Source organism: Ochlerotatus camptorhynchus, unplaced genomic scaffold (assembly GCF_037179485.1).
Source record: "Ochlerotatus camptorhynchus isolate MF236.1 unplaced genomic scaffold, CSIRO-AGI_Acam_v1.1 ptg000150l, whole genome shotgun sequence".
Lineage (NCBI taxonomy): Eukaryota > Metazoa > Arthropoda > Insecta > Diptera > Culicidae > Ochlerotatus > Ochlerotatus camptorhynchus.
The window spans coordinates 4980229-4998333 of record NW_027040640.1 but is presented as its reverse complement, the minus strand read 5'-3'; the positions used below and the strand labels follow the sequence as shown (position 1 = coordinate 4998333).

Below are 18105 nucleotides of genomic sequence, written 5' to 3'. Positions count from 1 at the left end.
AAAGAAAACATGTGGTGACAATTAAATCAAACGTTTACAATCTAATGCAACATGTGCGCAAGTCGCTTGTTGCTATTTTACATCTCTGTTTTGTCAATTGGCTTAATACCCCGTTCACATTACAGCAAGCATTACAGTCTATATCACGTAATATAGGCTGTCTTGCATTGATCACTCATACATAGGATTTCCAGTGAAAACTAGATGTATGAGTGCTCATTGCAAGACAGCGTATGTCACGTGATATACACTGTAATGTGAACGGGGTATAAGTGTGTCAACTTGGTGGGCTACAACAAAAGTCTTTGTTGTCTTTGAGAAATTCGACACTGTTGCATGTTATGGAAATTTGGGTGCTGTAAATCTAACAGCTCTGAAACTTAAAGAATTTGAGATGCATTAAAATATTATGCTACACGGGTTATCATCGAAAGTACTTGCATTTTACTCAGGCACTTTTGAGCAAACTGCAGTCACTCTCTCATACTCGAAATGTGCCACGACCAAATTTGCGCAACGACGCCCTATACGCTATCTGACCAAAGCGCAGGGAATATTACGTCCATGTAGATTTGTACGCAAATACAGCGTACATCATACAATGTAACATTACACAACCGATTAAATAACTTATGTGCAGCAGTTTAGATGTAATATTCAACAACTTTTATGCCGTACCAACAAAATGTTTGTAACAAACTCGCCGTTGATGCATACGTCCCCCAAAGACCTGAGTAAAACAGACCAAAGCATCTATGCAGCTCACCGCGAGATGGCACCAACCGATCTTCGAATTTTCTCTTGAAAGCCGATTCTCCCTGATAAATTTTACCTGTCACCGATGGGTCGGGTATTATGTAACCTAACCTCAAACTGCCTGGAATTCTTGACACTTTGCCTTCAACTCGCTGAAAACGAACAATCCCTTCTGTTAGTTCTTTAACAACAGTCAATAAATTCTTAACTAAAGTAAGCGAAACATAGTTAATAGACTTCGGAGTTCATCGCAAATCAATTCAGCTTTATTTTTTACAGAATGGCCGGAGAAAACGTTGACGAAACCAAGCTTAAGGGATTGTCCCGAATTTTCAACGGCGAGACCATTAGAGGACGGGCCAATGTAAGCGAATCGACATGGGAGTTGTAGTGCGATGGAATATTAAAATTATATTACATTTTTTTTTTAGGTTGCAAAGGCTACCTACGCCGGCATCGGGCTGCTCATCCTGTACTTCTCGTTGAAGCCGTCGAAAAAGTGAAGGATGTAGCCGATTTGTTAGGATAAGGCCAAAACCGCAATACAAATTACATCCCGTCTCTTTAGTGTTACGGTCGAAACAGTGAAAAAATACATATTATGCAACAGTGCTGAAAATCGGAATGGGTGCTTTTTACTTCATTCTATCGTAGCGAAGTTGTTTGTCTCAGTGAAACAAGTTGGACAAATTTCAGTGAATCTACCTATATCGGAACAAACAATGATGACATGATTTGTTATCGATTTTTTCTAAGACCCTTTCGCTTCTAATCATTTTTGTTTTTACACGATTTTTTTTTTTCGTCCGTATTTTTCATCAGATGATCTTTAAATGCATTAAAATTTAGTGCAAGTTAGAAAAAATCGCAAAGTAATAATCAAAACAGAAAATCGATTGAAAACTGAATTGAGTGTACTAGGGGAAATGGCTCTAGTGTTGGTCTATGGATCCAAGATTGGGCCCATCGCTAAAAATCTGCTATTTATCAATTTTATCTAGATGAACGCCTCATTGGGACGGTTCTAATGTATATTTTTGGTCGCTATTGAAAATTGAGTCGGTTGCTGAATTTATGTATGGGCCCAAATTAGTGGCATTTAGGTGGACAATACATTAATTTGCATCGATAAATTTGGGAAAGATTTACAAACAATGAAATTTAAGATAGGGCCAATTAGAGGACCACTGGGCCAAAAATTGGCACACTAACCCTACTAATCTAACTGAAAAATGATGTCGAGTTGATCGAAAGCAAATTTTCCTACCTTTATGCCGCGGACACACTTGCATGACAAACTATGAGCATGAGCATTGTTTGTATAATAAATTGTAAGCACATCCATGGTCACACTTGTATAGTTGGTGTATAGCGCTCATAATTATTATACAAATAATGCCCATGCTCATAATAGGTCATACAAGTGTATCCGTGGCATTAATTTGGCGTTAAAATAATTTATGTAGCTTCCCGGAGATATTTGTATTTTAGTAAACACTCTTTTTAAGCGAAATATTCCGCACACGATTTCACATGGGAAATGACCACCAGCGTACAAAGTTCAAATATGCTGTAAACTAGTGCTATCGATCGTATAATTGAATGCAATAGGTTTTTAACTATCGATCAGCTGCTGCAACCGCAAGCAATCAGTGAAACATCGCACAACCACGTACATGTTGACATCGTCTGCATAGAATGACCAGCACCCAATTGGAAGTAGCAAATCGATTTCGTTTATGAATATCGAGAATAACAGCGGTTCCAAATTTCTGCCTTGAGGGACGCCTGAGTTGTTTGAAAAATATTCCGATTGATCAGAGCCGATGTTCACACAAAGCTCTCGATTGGTAAGATACAATTCAAACCAACGAGTGAGTTCTTGAGAGACACCGAGCTTCTCGAGACATCCGGTTGAAAGCAGCCTTGAGATCCGTATATACGACGTCCACCTGTGCTCCTGCCTTCCATATTCCGTTGGCATAGTTTTATTTTCTAGAGCTGGCTGTCGTTGATGATAATCTCGAATACTTTCGAGCAGACACAAAGAGAAGTAATTACTCGGTATTTCTCCACATTTCGCTGGTCTCCTTTTTTGAAAATTTGGAAACATGAACGAAGATTTCCAACGGGAAGGAAAAACAACTAGTTGTAATGAAATTGAACTGCTTTGAAAGTGGAGAGGAATGCTCTGTTGAGCATCTTTTGAGTATGGACGATGGAATGCCGTTAGGCCCAACAGCGTTCGAGAATTTCAGCTTCTGGATGGAAGAGTCGACGAGGTCCAATGTGACCGTGAAAATATCAAAGCTGAACCGTTCAGCAACTTAACGATACCGTTGAGCCGTTTTTCTAAAGACGTGTTGGATCTTTTATCGCTTAGATGAATCTCGACCGGTACCCCATCCTCTTTCCTTTTTGTCTTCACAAACGTCCAGAATAGCTTAGGATTACGCCGCAGATTGATCTGCATACGTCTTTAGTACTTCTTGTATAGAAAACGGTTGTACATTCGATAGCCATTACTTGCTAACGAAAATAATCGCTTGGTGAATAGATTGCGGAACTGGCTGTATTTGCGAAGAGCCTTCGATCTCACACACTTCAAGTGTCGTAATCGAGCATCAGACCATAATGGTTTTTCAGCTTGGAATTTGTTCAGATTCCTTGTGAAATTCCAAGTTAAAAACAGTCGCTGACATTTTCTGCAGCTCAATATGCTGCCGTTATACGCATAAGAGTCCCACGGTACATAAGGATTGCATAGAACATGGGAGTTATGCGTATAATGGCAGTATGGCACGGAGATATCGACGTTTTAAAATAGCATGTTTTTAAAAGTTTTCAAACAGAGTAGGTACTGATTGTAACTTTTGATTTCAATCGTCAATTTCTCACTAATAACAATTGAATCATACACATTAATATTACCAATAGATGGGGGATTATCTCATCTGTCCGATCTAGGGGCGTCGCATTTTTGGAATACAGATTCAATATGCATTTAATTTAAAAAAATGCATTTAATTTCCATCGTTTGCATCAACTATGGGATGTGAATATCAAAACAAAGCATGCGCTTTTTTGGTAACACCTCTACATGCATCGATGCGAAGATAAACAAACACATCAGGAAAAGAAAACTCGTCGCTCTGCACGAGGGGGACGACTCTATCTACGATGCAAAAAAGATTGTGTTTTGCTGTGGCTAGCTGCGCACACGCTGAGTAGATAGAAAGAAGAATGATGACGATTCTAAAGATTTCCTGCAAAAAATTGATGAGCGATGCAAGTAGATGCGACAAATGGAAAAAGATTGTTCGAAGATTGATTCGCTAGTGTGAGATTTGTTGACCATCTAAACTTGAGATTTAGATGTGTCGCCCCCCTCGGCTCTGCACGATTTCGGTGGAGTAGAGAATTCACGAAAAATTCCCTGCATCCTTCTCCGGCAGCAACAAAAATCTCCAACGAAATCCTGCAGGAGCTCCCTCAAGAACTTCCACTGCCAACATCGAAATCACGCAAAACCTGCTCCGCCGAGAACGAGGAACAACTCCGTCGAAATTCTGTAGAACCTCCGTAGTCATCATCGGAAATCTCCACCGGAAATATGCGGAAGCTCCTCCACCGAAAACACGAGATAATACCAACAATCAATACCAAACTAACGATTTTAAATTGGCTCACCACTTGACTAGCCTATTGGTCCCAAGCAAACGATTAACGTATCCCATTCTAGTTGAAATTCTAGTACTACGCAATGTTTGTTTTGATTCGCTTTGAAAGTTTGACAGGTAAAATGAGGGGTTATTGGTTTTCCCTATGTTTCGAGGGGTGAATCGATTAGCTTGGGACCGAAGAGAGTACCAGAGCTGAGCCAAAAAGTTTAGCACATTATTTCGGGACCTTCTAGTCTTAGATTTACCATCGCTTTTCATTCCAAGATTGGAGCTGCAGGGATGCGTTCTCGGTACGCGTCCTCTAAAATTCGTACAGGAAAATCATCCAATCGTATTTACGAAAAGGTTCCTCTGGACAGACTCTACTACAGCGCGTTCATGGATCCGGTCTGACCCGCGACGCTACAAGCCCTTCGTAGCTCATCGAGTCGGGGAGATACTAGAGAGTACGGACAAAAGCGAATGGAGATGGGTTCCGTCCAAGCTTAATCCAGCAGATGAGGCAACCAAGTGGGGTCGAGGACCTTACTTCAAACAAGATAGCCAGTGGTTCAACGGACCAGAATTCCTGCGACTTCCTGAAGATGCATGGCCCAGGGCGGTCGAACCAACACTACTTCCGAAGATATCCGGCCATCAGTGTTATTCCACTTCACAGTTGAACCGGTACTCGAGTTTGAGCGATTTCCGGTGTGGAAAAGGATGCTGCACACCACTGCATACGTCAAACGTTCCATCCACAACATGGTCAAACCAGAACAGAAGCTGCGTGGGCCTCTTACCCAAGCCGAGCTTCTCAGCGCAGAGTGTGTGATCTGGAAACTCGTACAGCAGGAAAGTTTTCCGGATGAAAAAACTATCCTCGAACGAAATAGGTCAGAACCTAACAAGAACCAGATGCCCATCGATCGGAAAAGCAAGCTGTTTACGATAATTCCGGTGCTTGATGACACTGGTTTGCTGCGACAACGAAGTCGTATAGTAGCTGCTATGGATGTGACTAACGATACCCGGTTCCCGATAATCCTGCCTTCGAAGCATCGGGCAGTGAACCTCCTGATTGCAGATTTCCATCGTCGTTACCGACATGCGAACAACGAAACCATCGTTAACGAACTTCGTCGGCGCTACACCATCCCAAACTTACGTCAGCTCGTGAAGAAGGTAGCGTATACCTGCCAGCTATGCAAGATCCGCAAGGCCCTTCCTCGTATTCCACCGATGGCTGCACTTCCTCCAGCCCGCCTAGCGTTGAATATTCGTCCGTTTAGCTACGTAGGTGTGGATTACTTTGGCCCGCTTCTAACGAAGGTGGGAAGGTCGAATGTGAAGAGGTGGGTCGCCCTCTTTACCTGCCTCACAGTACGAGCCGTACACCTCGAGGTTGTCTACAGTTTGTCAACGGCCTCCTGCATCTCCTGTGTCCGACGGTTCATCGGTCGTCGAGGGTCTCCGATCGAAATCTTCAGCGACAACGGAACGAACTTCCAAGGAGCGGGACGCATACTACGAGAGCAGATCGACAAGAAGCTGTCCGAGACGTTCACCAGCACGATGACGAAGTGGAGTTTCATTCCTCCTGGGGCTCCACATATGGGGGGTGCTTGGGAAAGGTTGGTACAGTCTGTTAAGTCGTCTATGAGGGATGCGTACTCAGAGGGAAAGTTAAGCGATGAGGAGTTGCTAACGCTGGTTGTAGAGGCAGAAAGCATTGTGAACTCGAGGCCTCTGACATACCTACCGTTGGACTCTGAAGAGTCCGAAGCCTTGACACCAAATCACTTCCTGCTGGGAACCTCTAGTGGAGCGAAGCAGGCTGGTGTCGACGTTGGTGAGTCCCAAAGGAACCTTCGTGAAACCTGGGGAGGAATTCAACAACAGCTGGACAAGTTTTGGCAACGTTTCCTGGTGGAGTATCTACCTGTCATCAGAAGGCAACCGAAGTGGTTCAACGAGTCCAAACCATTGCAAGTTGGAGACCTTGTGCTGGTTGTGGACAGCGGAAAGCGAAACGAGTGGGTCCGAGGTAAAGTAGTCCAGATCTTCCAAGGGGCTGACGGTAAGGTTCGACAAGCTGCCGTGCACACTCGACAAGGAACCTTCAGGAGACCGACGTCTGGGCTTGCCGTACTCGACGTACATGAGCAAGGTGCTGTCCCAGAAGACGGTGGGAAGCACCGGGGGGAGACTGTTAACTGTACCGTCGAGTTGGTCACTCTATCCCAACCGGTTCCACCGCTTGACTGATAAGCCGTCGCTATTGATAAGATGTCATGGGTGGGATTTTGTAAATCAAAACAAATGGACAATAGATGAACAAACACTTGTCGAGCCACATGAGATGGACGTTGATATTGAAAGTTTATTTAATTTGTTATTCTAGAGTGCTATTCTATTAATTCTACTAATTAGTGTCTAAAATTTAGTGTCTTATCTTACTAAGAACTAGTGAAGGTAAGAAAGGCTATTGAATTAAAACTAGAACTAGAATATAAATATAATGCAAATCTTACGAACTACGTAGGACCTATAAACCTAACCTGAAGTTGGACAGTGAAAGTGAAAGGCCGATAGAATTGCAAGGGCCACTGAAATGTAAGTGATTATCCTAATGTTAAAACTAATCATAAACTAAACTAAACCTACTGTTGCAGTTTGAAGCGTGAATAAATCTAGCTACAGAAGTCGGTGCCTTGGCTTTCATTTATAGCTGTCGCAACACATAGTTTGCTATCTCTTTTTAATCTTCATCGATGGCAGACGCGAAGGAACTGCTGCAAGCCGTTATGGAAGTTTCGGTTGCATTCGGGTGTAAAGCAAGAATCATTAAACTCAATCTCACCCGAGGGGGGCGACACATCTAAATCTCAAGTTTAGATGCTCAACAAATCTCACACTAGCGAATCAATCTTCGAAAAATCTTCTTTCATTTGTCGCATCTACTTGCATCGCGCATCATCTTTTTGCAGGAGATCTTCAGAATCGTCATCAATCTTCTTTCTATCTACTCAGCGTGCGCGCAGCTACCAACAGCAAAACACAATCTTTTCTGCATCGTAGATAGAGTCGTCCCCCTCGATCTCACCACAGTTTGGTGAGATTTGCAGTTGGTGAGTTTTGTTAGCTTGATATTTCAGCTTGCAAAATAAACCGCAGTTGTTTGCTTGTTGATTTTTGTCTACGAAAATCAAGCGTGATCTTGGGCGTTGGTGAGATTTGATTTTTTGATATTTTCCCAACACTGGTTTCATGGCAGGGCGGTCGACTACTTCCAACCTTCTGTGTCTCACCTCACCTCACCACATTACGGAGAGTATGACAGACCATATGCAAACAGATGTCATCTACACTGACCTATCAGCCGCCTTCGACAAGTTTAAGCATCCTATAGCGATCGCCAAACAGGAGAGGCTCGGTATAAACGGCAGTCTCCTACGATGGTTCGCATCCTATCTATCTAATCGACAGTTGGGAGCTGCCGATCTCCTTCGTTCCCCCTGCCACTTCGAGTATTTCGCAAGGTAGCCACCTCGGTCCGTTGATATTTCTTGTGTATTTCAACGACGTCAATTTTGTCCTCGACGGTCCACGATTGTCATTCGCAGATGACATGAAAATCTCCGAATCCGAGCCATCGCTAACAGTAACCTTCTCCACTTCTCACGGAAGAAACATCCAATTACATTCAGTTATATAGAAGGCGGTGACGTTCATCGTGTGTATCAGATTAAGGATCTAGGAGTCATCTTAGATTGTCAACTCACATACAGCCAGCATATCTCGTACGTGATCGACAAGGCATCAAGAACGCTCGGCTTCATTTTCAGGATAGCTAAAAGTTTCACGTACATCTACTGTTTGAAGTCGCTCTCTCGTCCGGTCGGTGTTGGAATACTGCTGCCCTGTATGGAATCCCAATTACCAAAACAGTGTACAAAGAGTAGAGTCTATTCAATGACGATTCATCTGGTTTGCCTTTCGACGATTGCCTTGGAGGGATCCTCATCGCCTTCCAAGCTACGAAAGTCGGTGCCAGTTAATTCACCTGGATCCTTTGTGGAGTCGAAGAGATACGACAAGGGCCCTGTTTGTGGCAGACATTCTACAGGGCAGAATCGATTGTCCTTCTATGCTACAACAAATCGACGTTAAAGTTCAACCACGAACACTCCGTAACAACGCAATGCTGAGGATACCTTTTCGTCGTACAAATTACATATAGTTCGTATGGTGCTATCAATGGGCTACAAAGGGTTTTCAATCGTGTTGCTTCCTTATTTGATTTTCACTTGGCACGCGAGACGCTGCGTCAGAGCTTCCGTGGTAGATTTTCATGTCGTCTGCGAACGACAGTCGTGGACCGTCGAGGACGAAATTGATGTCGTTGAAATACACAAGAAATATCAACGGGCCGAGGTGGCTACCTTGCGGAATACCCGAAGTGGCAGTGAACGAAGGAGATCGGCAGTCGTCGATTGCAGCTTCCAACTGACGATCAGATAGATAAGATGCGAACCATCGTAGGAGACTGCCGTTTATACCGAGATAACCAGTTTTGCGATAGGATGGTTCAACTAGTTGAAGTTGGCTGATATGTCAGTGTAGATGACATCTGTTTGCATATGGTCTGTCATACTCTCCGTAATGTGGTGAGGTGAGGTGAGACACAGAAGGTTGGAAGTAGTCGACCGCCCTGTCATGAAACCATGCTGGTCTTCGCTCAAGTGCTGCTTGAAGTGAGAGACTAATGGTTCCATAACGACCAACTCGAACAGTTTAGATATGGCACACAACGATGTGATGCCACGATAGTTGTCGATGTTTCTTTTGCATCCCTTCTTATGCACTGGAAACATCCCAGCTGATTTCCAGCACGAAGGAAACACCCCACTGGAGAGGGACATTTCGAACAGAAGGCAAAGAGAGGAGCCACCAGGCTATCGATGTGTTGCTTGAGAAAGACGGAAGGAACTCCGTCAGGTCCAGGCTTAAATGAAGACTTCAAATGCGAAGCCGCCCTAGTTATCATAGCGAGGTCGATGTTGATAGCTGCCAAAGATTGACCAGACATTGGAACATTACTGGCTGCTAGAGAAACGTGCTCGTCAGGTAGGTTTTCATCCGAGAATACACTCGCAAACTTGGTTGAGAACAGACGGTAAATGTCCTGAGGGGATGAAGCTTACCATAGTGGATGGAAGGCCAGACTCCTTTCGTTGCTGCTCATTCACATAATTCCAAAAAAGTTTTCGGATGAGATCGAAGCTTCCGTTGAACATCTCGTTGATAACGCCGATAACATTGGCGACTGGTTCATTGATACGCATGATTGATCCTCGCATAATGGTCCATGAGTTGTAGGGTGTGGTACTTGGTGTATTTTCTTAGCGCGGCTCTTTTGGAAGACTTTAACATACGGAGTTCACTTGTTTGCCAAGGATAATGATTACCTTGGTTAGGAACTTTTTCTCGGAACGTGTCGCTCAATGACGTAAGCCAAAATATGCGAGAGCATTTGGGCAGCTGCATTGACATCGGCAGGGAAGAGTATCCTGTGCCAGTCCAAATTCGAAAGAAGTTCCCCGATACTGTCGTGGTCAGCATTTCGGAAATCGTAATGACCTCAGGAATTTGGTTGCCTTCAAGAGCAATAACTAAAGGAGAATGGTGTGGAACAGTCTTTATCAACGGAGAAACAGCCATAGACAAATGCGAAGCAGTATTCTGAGCGGTGACGAAGCAAAGGTCTAAGCTACGATTGTTCTCATTAACCACGTGGTTGATTTGCTTCAGGGTGGCGATACTGTAATGATCCAAAAGGCTTACAGCTCCAGAGTGGAATGTAGAACGGTCGTGGTTCGGATACAGGAATCCACCGTAAGATGATCGCCAAGAAATTGCCGATAGATTGAAGTCGCCAATGATTATCATCTCGTCGGCAGCTGTAGCGATCTCCATTATAGCTCGAATAGACTGACTGTGGGATTCAATTAGCGTAGAGTCGCGAGTTCGATCCGGAAGAAAGTAATCTACACACAAAAACAAAGTGCGACCGCTCGTGTTGCTGCCTGGCTGTTTTGTATCGCTCTGGACGATGGTTTTGAAAAAAAAATGTGCATTTGCCACCACTGGTCCAGTGAAATAAATGAAGTTGCAGACATTTTAATTTCACAACATTAAACATTTCGCATAGGGTTGGTGTACCAGTTATGACCCTTACGTTCCTATTACGGTGTTCCAATTATGACCTATGAGATTCCCATATGCCATAATTGGAACACACCATAATAGGAACGTATAGCAATAACTGGTACATCTACCCTAAGCGATTGCGAGTATTCACAAAGTATCTCCTTAAATTCTTCGGAATTCCCTGTAAATCCCACGAAATGCTCTTCAGAATCTCCTAGTATTTATTCTTTGATTTATTTTAAAATTATTACAGCAATAGCTTTGAAACTCTCCTAACTAATCCTTTGAGATTTACCTCAAAAAATTGTTGTAAATTTCCTTGAAACCTAGGAATTCCCTTGGAATACTTATTAGATTTTTTAACCTCAAAATTTTCATTGAATTTTTTCAAGAATTAATTTTGGACTCTCCTTCTTTTCTTGGAATTCCACTCACAGTTGCCTTGGAGTTCTCCATAGAAATCTCTTGGAATTTTCTTTGAAATCCTCCTCTGTCCTCAGAATTCTCTTGTGATTATACTCAGACCTACATTGGAATTTGACTTACGTATCACCGTATCGAATTACGTTTCGACTGGAGTTCAACAAAACTAACTTGAAAGGGATCCTAAGAATTCAGATCAAGTTTTCGTTGCTTTGAAATCCCTAGAACCAATCGCATAATTCGTCCTTTGATGTTTTCCTCTGAATTTCTTTGAAATTATTCCCAAAGATCATTGAAAATTCTCATCAAATTTATTCATTAAAGTCCGTAAGCTTTAAAACTTTTGCAATGCCCTTAATTTATTTGAAATCTAGGTTCATGGAATTTATTCTATCTCCGTATTAGGTAGTTATTTTGGGAAAGGGAACTTGCAACACGTTTGCGTTCACGATTGGGGCACAATATTTTCTTCAAGGGTTATTTAAACTCCTGAACTTTCGCCGAAAGTTCCTTAATAATCAACGCCATCGTATATCACCCATGGAAATTTCGGAACAATCATACTACCCCGTCCATACCGTGCATACTTCCAATCACATTGCGCGTCTATATTCGATAAATTCCATGGCCACGTGTGACCAGACATTACATGACTGAACAAAAACTACTACAAACTAAAATCCGAGCGACTTAAACATAAACTTACTTGAATTGCTGCACTAACGCACATACCGCGCCGCGGAACTCGTCTACGTGGCCAAGCTCTGCAGATCCAGCTTCCTAATGATATCCTTCGCCTTGTTCAGCGCATGACCATGGGTGCTGGACTTGGCCATCTCATGCAGCTCGGTCATGTACTTGTCGATATTGTCCACCGTGGCACCCTCTTTGTCCGAACCAATTGGCAATCCTGCCAGCGCACCGGCCAGAACCGATTTCAACTTTAGCAGATAGCTTTGCAGCACTGCATTCCTCGTCTTCAGACTGTTGGTCTCATTCTCCAGCTTCTGGATGCCATTATCCATATTCTCAACGTGCTTCTCCAGGACGGAATTCTGCTGTTCGTAGTCGATGTTGGACTTGCGGAGCATTCTCAACTCCGAATCGATGACCTTGTTGTGCTCCAGGAAGTCATCGGTAAAGATCGGTATCTCGTAGTCCCCGACTCGGATCTCTCGCTGCCGTTCCTCTTTCCCATTGAGGTAGGGAACTTCCTTACCGAGCTCCGGATCATCTCCATTAGCTTTCGGTTTCTTGCTGGCCAATAATGCTTTCTCGTTATTCTGCTTGTATTTCACCACTTCCCGGTGGTAGCGCTCCCGGTCGGCATCAGCTGCTTCCAGGAACGGTTTCTTCACTTCGTCCGAAAGGGTACCCCACTCTTCGGCAAGCAGTTTCGTTATTTCAACCGCCGTCAGGGTGGGATTTTTCAGTCTGATGGCGTCACGCTTCTCATTCATGTAGCGAACGTACCCTGCGAGAAAATTTTCGTTTTAAACTGAAGATCCAAAGGTATCTAAAAGTCGAAGACCCCTGCCCTTACCTGTGAGTGGATGTTTCGGTGCATTGGCGTCCTTGACACGCTTACGTTTACGCTTGACGACCGGCTTCGATGGTGCCGGAGCTGGTTGCGACGGCGATGATTGCTGCTGCTGCTGCTGCTGAGGTGCTTTACCTTTGTCCTTGCCGTTGCCGTTTTTCGCTGATTTTGCGGCTACCGGAGCGGTGTTTTCGCTGTCCGATTGTTTATCCATTCGGTGGCAGTGGATTAGCGCTGGATTAAACACAATTTTTCAATTTATTTCGTGTTTTGTTTGCAAAAAACGGCAGAAACAATACTAGATTTGGCAAGGATCACTTGCGATTCGCTTCCATCTAGCATCGGTCGGTAGCCGATTTTGTTTTCGGATTCGGATTTGCTACCAAAAACATTTTCTTGGTGTTAGTGACTGTGTAGAGTTTTTGTGTAGACTCCAATGAGCGCGCAACAAATATGCACTGATCGAAACCGTTCCTTGAATGCATGTTTAATTATAATATAAATTGTGAAATCAACCCCACGGAGAAGAATGAGTCTAGTTTGAATCAACTAAAAATATGGTTGAAGTTCAAACTAATATTCTTGTTGAATCAAAGTCAATATTTGTTTGTTGCAAACCAGTGAGTTAATTTGAAATAAACGACTTTATCACCTGGTTTCTACCCATATAATCGTATTGTCTCAACAGAAATTTTGGTTGATTCAAACTAAGGGTATAGTTATTTTCAAACAAACAGATTTGTTTAAACCAAAACTTAGGTTGTTAGATACGTATTATTCTTAACTGTTATTTTAGTTTGAATCAACGTAGATGTTAGGTATAAACAAACCAAATTTTAGGTTGGGTAAATACCAACTTAAGAGATATTTTGAAACGAACCAACATATTAGTTGGTCACTTCTGATGTCATCGGTCGTTTTTTATCTTCAATTTGTTTTGCTTGAAATTGTTTGTTTGCTGGCTGCATCTAAATCGTTTTCAATCGCAAGTTGCATTTACACACGGTAATGTGTTTAAATTTCAGTGAAATAAGTGAATACTCGCCTAAATAATCATTGATTTCAATTAATTCAATATTGATAAAACATCCGTTATATTTTTAAAAAGTTTTACTATACAAAAGAGGATCAATGTTCAGTATCTTCTTAAAGGAAACAATTAGTATTTTCGAAATAATAGAAATTTTTCTAAGCAACGATAGTGAATTGTTGATCCTATGTGAGAAGTTTTAGGTTATTGAGTTTAACGAACATTATCAATCCTATGAAATGCATACAAAAACTATAACTACGTTGGTGAACAACATAGAGTCCTGTGATTCTGAGCTTATAAATTTGCATAATGTAAATGGCACTACATATTTATGAAAATATAACTGTTACAGAACTTAAAAGAGAAACAGAAATGTATAAGATAAAAACATTATTGTATTTGCCAAGGAATATATCATGTCTAATTAATAAAATAAATCCCAGTAAAATCTTCGAAATCTGTACAAGATTTGAACTGGTGGTGAACGCACAACTGTCCATGATCTATGGAATACGACTGTTTTGCTTCCATTGGCAGTCTAGATATATGAAAGAAAACATTAAAATACAGCAGGGGCAATAAAAAAAACATTTAATTCTGACAAATTTGTTGGTTGTATCAAACGAGATCGTTGGTTACTTCTAGCATTTCGTTGTTTATTTCAACCAACGAGTTAGTTGGCATTGAACTAAACTTTGTTTGGAATAAACTATATGATTTGTTTGAATTTACCTAGGTTTTATCAGTTGTCAAAATCAAACAACCAACATTATGGTTATTTAAAACAAATGTTTGTTCAATTTAGGTTGGAAACAAAAACAATAAACAACCTCACATTTTAGTTTATTTCAAACATCAAAGTTTGTCAGGGTAAACTAAAAATATGTTTGTGCAATTTTCAACATGGAAATTTGGTTGAAGCAACCTAAAATATGGTTGTTTTTACCATACTTTTCTCTCCGTGCCTAATAAAAATTGTATGGTTAATTTGCTTAACGACGTGTTCTGGGTATCATCCAAACCATTTGTGGAATAGTTCAATGATTTGGGTTATCGCTCGTCTATGGTTATTTTTTATTAGGGAAGGTAGGTTGTGAAGTTGTGATTTCAAATGCCGTACACTCATAGCAAAGAAGCTCATAGTTGGTACATATTGGGGTGTTTACATATAAGCTGGTACACTAACACAAACAGCTCAGCCAACTAGCACGAACTTCATTTGTTCCTGAAATCTCATGCTGACCAGTGCTGCAGAATCTCGACAGTACACGGTGATATTGACAATTCTGCTTTGGTCACTCATTTGAGATAACAGTCATACACGGAGAACAAATTACAGCAGACACAATTATTTTTCCGGTCAAAATAACTATATTGTTCAATTGTTTTAGAGATAACCCGAAACTATAGTTGATTTGATTATATATAGAGGGCAACAACTAAAGTCCATAGTTGGCTCCTCGGTTAGCTCAACTATGTTTTTCAGTAGATGAACAAACATCAAACTTCAAAATACAACTATGCTTTAGTTGATTCAAGAAAACTATTGTTAGGAAAGCAAAATTTTACAATGTTTATTAAACAAACTGCTCTTCATTATTGACATATTAAGGAAGTTTGTGTTGCTTCTTTATCGACCTCAAAAACATAAATGCAAAATCATAAAAAAGTGAACAAGAAGATTCAACTTAGATTTGAACCGTGTTCATCTGCGTGAGAGCCAGCTATCTTATCGCCTATTCTACGCATCACAAGTTAAAGGTATGTGGATTTATGATGATCACTTGAAATCAAATTAAATAAATAAATTACATTTGACGGTTGTTATAATTCATCAAAATTATAGTTGAATTGAGTATAAGATGAACAGTTGAATCTATTAGGTAGATATGATTGAGTTGACGGTCAAATTCATGTTCGAATAACTATAGGTTTCTTTCAAACAACAATGTTTTTCCATGTGAAAGTAACTATTAGGATTGCTATCTTAACTTAACGAATTTGTTCTCCGTGTAGTCAAGGCAAACCATGTCAATTGTCAATGACAATGGTGTCAGTGACGAACATGTGCAGATTTGTTTATTAGCTAAGTTTGTAACGAAATTAAATGACTTGAGCAAAACAATAACATGGATCCATTTAAGTGAACAAGTATCTACGTCCTGAGCTACTTGGATAACAATAATGTGACCTGGTGAATCTTTGTCATTGACGAAAAAATGAATGAGATTTTGACGAAGGTTGTTTTGATGATCAAGTCTGTCAGTGACTATGTGACGAACAATTTTGTCAATATCGCGCGAAAGTCTGTCAATGACAATGACAAATCTCAGCACTGGCTGACACCATAGAGGTAACTCTAAGACCAGAAGGTCCCGAAGAAACGAGCTCAACTTTTTGGCTCAGCTCTGGTACTATCTTCGGTCCCAAGCTAATCGATGCACCCCTCGAAACATTGGAAAATCACGAACCCCTCATTTTATCTGTCAAACTTTCATAGTGAACCAAAACAAACATAGTGTAGTACTGGAATTTATACAAGAATGGGGTACGTTAATCGATTTGCTTGGGACCAATAGGCTAGTCAAGTAATGAACCGATTTATAATCGTTGGTTTCGAATTGATTGTTGCTGACACCCTGTTTACATTATGCTGGCTACTTTTTAGTAGAAGTTTAGGATAGTAGCGCTAGCAAATCAGCAAAGATGTAAACACCACATATGGGCTCTTTGCACATTTCACTAGCTCAACCAACTAAAACGATTTTAATTGCTCATCTCATGCTGGTAGATGCCGACGCCGAGAATGAAAGCTCTGAGTAAAGTCTATGCACGAAACGAAAATCAATTATTTAATTCATGTGTTTCACTTATACATTCTTGCCAAAGCATCAGCCTTATACATTCCATAAGACAAACCACATAGGTCCTATTAGAATGCATAAAAGGTATGTGTGACCGCTTATACATTTCATTTGACACATGATCTTTATTAACTTTTTGCAAGGCGTCTGCTTATTAATTGACTTATACATTTTATGAATAATCAGCAATGGAAATTTGCCAAAAGGTATAAGGAGATTTCTATCCGTGTGGGTTCGAAAAAAATATCGTTCTGCTCAGAAAACGAAGTTCTTTTAGATGATGCATAAAAATCGATCAATTTTCCAAAATTATAGAACACAATCGCAAATTTTACCATTGGAATTAAAACCACAGACAAACAGACATAACACATTGAATATTTCTCAATGTAAAACATCGTCGCAAAAACATTACCGCCATCTGTTGAGTACACTGTGGTGGGTAGTACGCTTAACAGATGGCGGTACTGTGTAAACGTCAAACTCAAGGAAAAGGACTATGCGCGCCGCAGGTGGCGGTACTACCAACTACGATACTTTTAAATTGACCGTTAAATGCTGGTTCGATGAACAACTTGCGAGTGCTATGTCTGTTTGTCTGTGTTAAAACTATTGCCACCGAGCTTTCATCTCGATTTTCAAATAAAGATTCAATGCAAAATAGTAACTTCACTATTTAACACTAAACTAACAAATTGACAGCTCGTTCCCATACAAATTTCCACCGAGGGGCGCTAAGTTGGTGATTTTAGCTAACATAATCGTAAAATAGATCCAGAGTACCAAAATTGCAGATTACGAATATGCAATTACCTCAATAACCCTAAAAAAAAACCAATTAATTGGTAGGCTATGACTCGGGCTATGATTGAGTTGCTGCTGGTGAGAACTAGGAATTACAATCAGAAACCAGAAACCACAAACGAAGTGACAGAGGAACGGCTCGAAACTTTTAGTGACGAACCTGCTATTGTAATTTTTCAGTGTACCACATGGCAACACTACTACATGCTACTCCCATAGAGGTTTACTCTAAAACCAGAATGTCCCGAAAAATCCAGTGTGAGCGAATTTAAAATAGAAAATTTCCACCGGTTGCTAAAGGTTCAAAAATTTTATTGAACCCAACCTTTTTCACAGTACTAGAAAGGGCATATATTACCGGAAAGACAGTTTTGGGAGATGAATTCCATCGATCTGGGAAGTTTTGTATTTTGTAACATATATTTGAAACTTTGTTCTTGCCAGCTCTGGAACTGAAAGCATTACCCAATTCTACATCATCCTGATACAGAGATAGTCGTATTGCATTGGGATAAGCTTTAAAGTAGTCACTTTTTTCGTAACTTAATCCGGTTCTGTAAGAGACATATTCTTTTACGTCAGGTTTTCCTTGCTCAAGATGTTCATTAAGTAGAAGATCGCGGTTCCGAGGATTTCGGAAGATTAGCTTCAGTGCGAGCTTCAGTGTATCGATTATGGGTAAATAGGCAAATGTTTCATTTACACGAACTGTTTCGTCAATTCCATCTGTATGATGAACAGCATCTCGGTAGCCTACACATTTCATCACCGGCTCGGGATAGCTTCCTGTTAATGTTTTCAGAAACCTTT

The 18105-nt window shown here is 41.0% G+C and overlaps 2 protein-coding genes across 2 annotated transcripts; one reads left to right on the top strand and one right to left on the bottom strand.

Annotated features, from left to right (window-relative positions):
• Nucleotides 1-870: 870 nt before the first annotated feature.
• Neb-cGP lies at nucleotides 871-1375 on the top strand. Its single transcript, XM_065221956.1, has 3 exons — nucleotides 871-969; nucleotides 1036-1120; nucleotides 1188-1375. The coding sequence occupies exons 2-3, from the start codon at nucleotides 1037-1039 to the stop codon at nucleotides 1257-1259; spliced, it is 156 nt and encodes a 51-aa protein (XP_065078028.1). The 5' UTR covers nucleotides 871-969; nucleotide 1036; the 3' UTR covers nucleotides 1260-1375.
• Nucleotides 1376-11616: 10241 nt separating this feature from the next.
• Hmg-2 (High mobility group protein 2) lies at nucleotides 11617-12933 on the bottom strand. The gene is made up of 2 exons (XM_065221852.1): nucleotides 12598-12933; nucleotides 11617-12528 (listed from the first exon to the last, which is right to left on the bottom strand). Exons 1-2 carry the CDS (start codon nucleotides 12806-12808, stop codon nucleotides 11804-11806), a joined length of 936 nt encoding a protein of 311 aa, XP_065077924.1. The 5' UTR covers nucleotides 12809-12933; the 3' UTR covers nucleotides 11617-11803.
• Between the last annotated feature and the right edge of the window lie 5172 nt (nucleotides 12934-18105).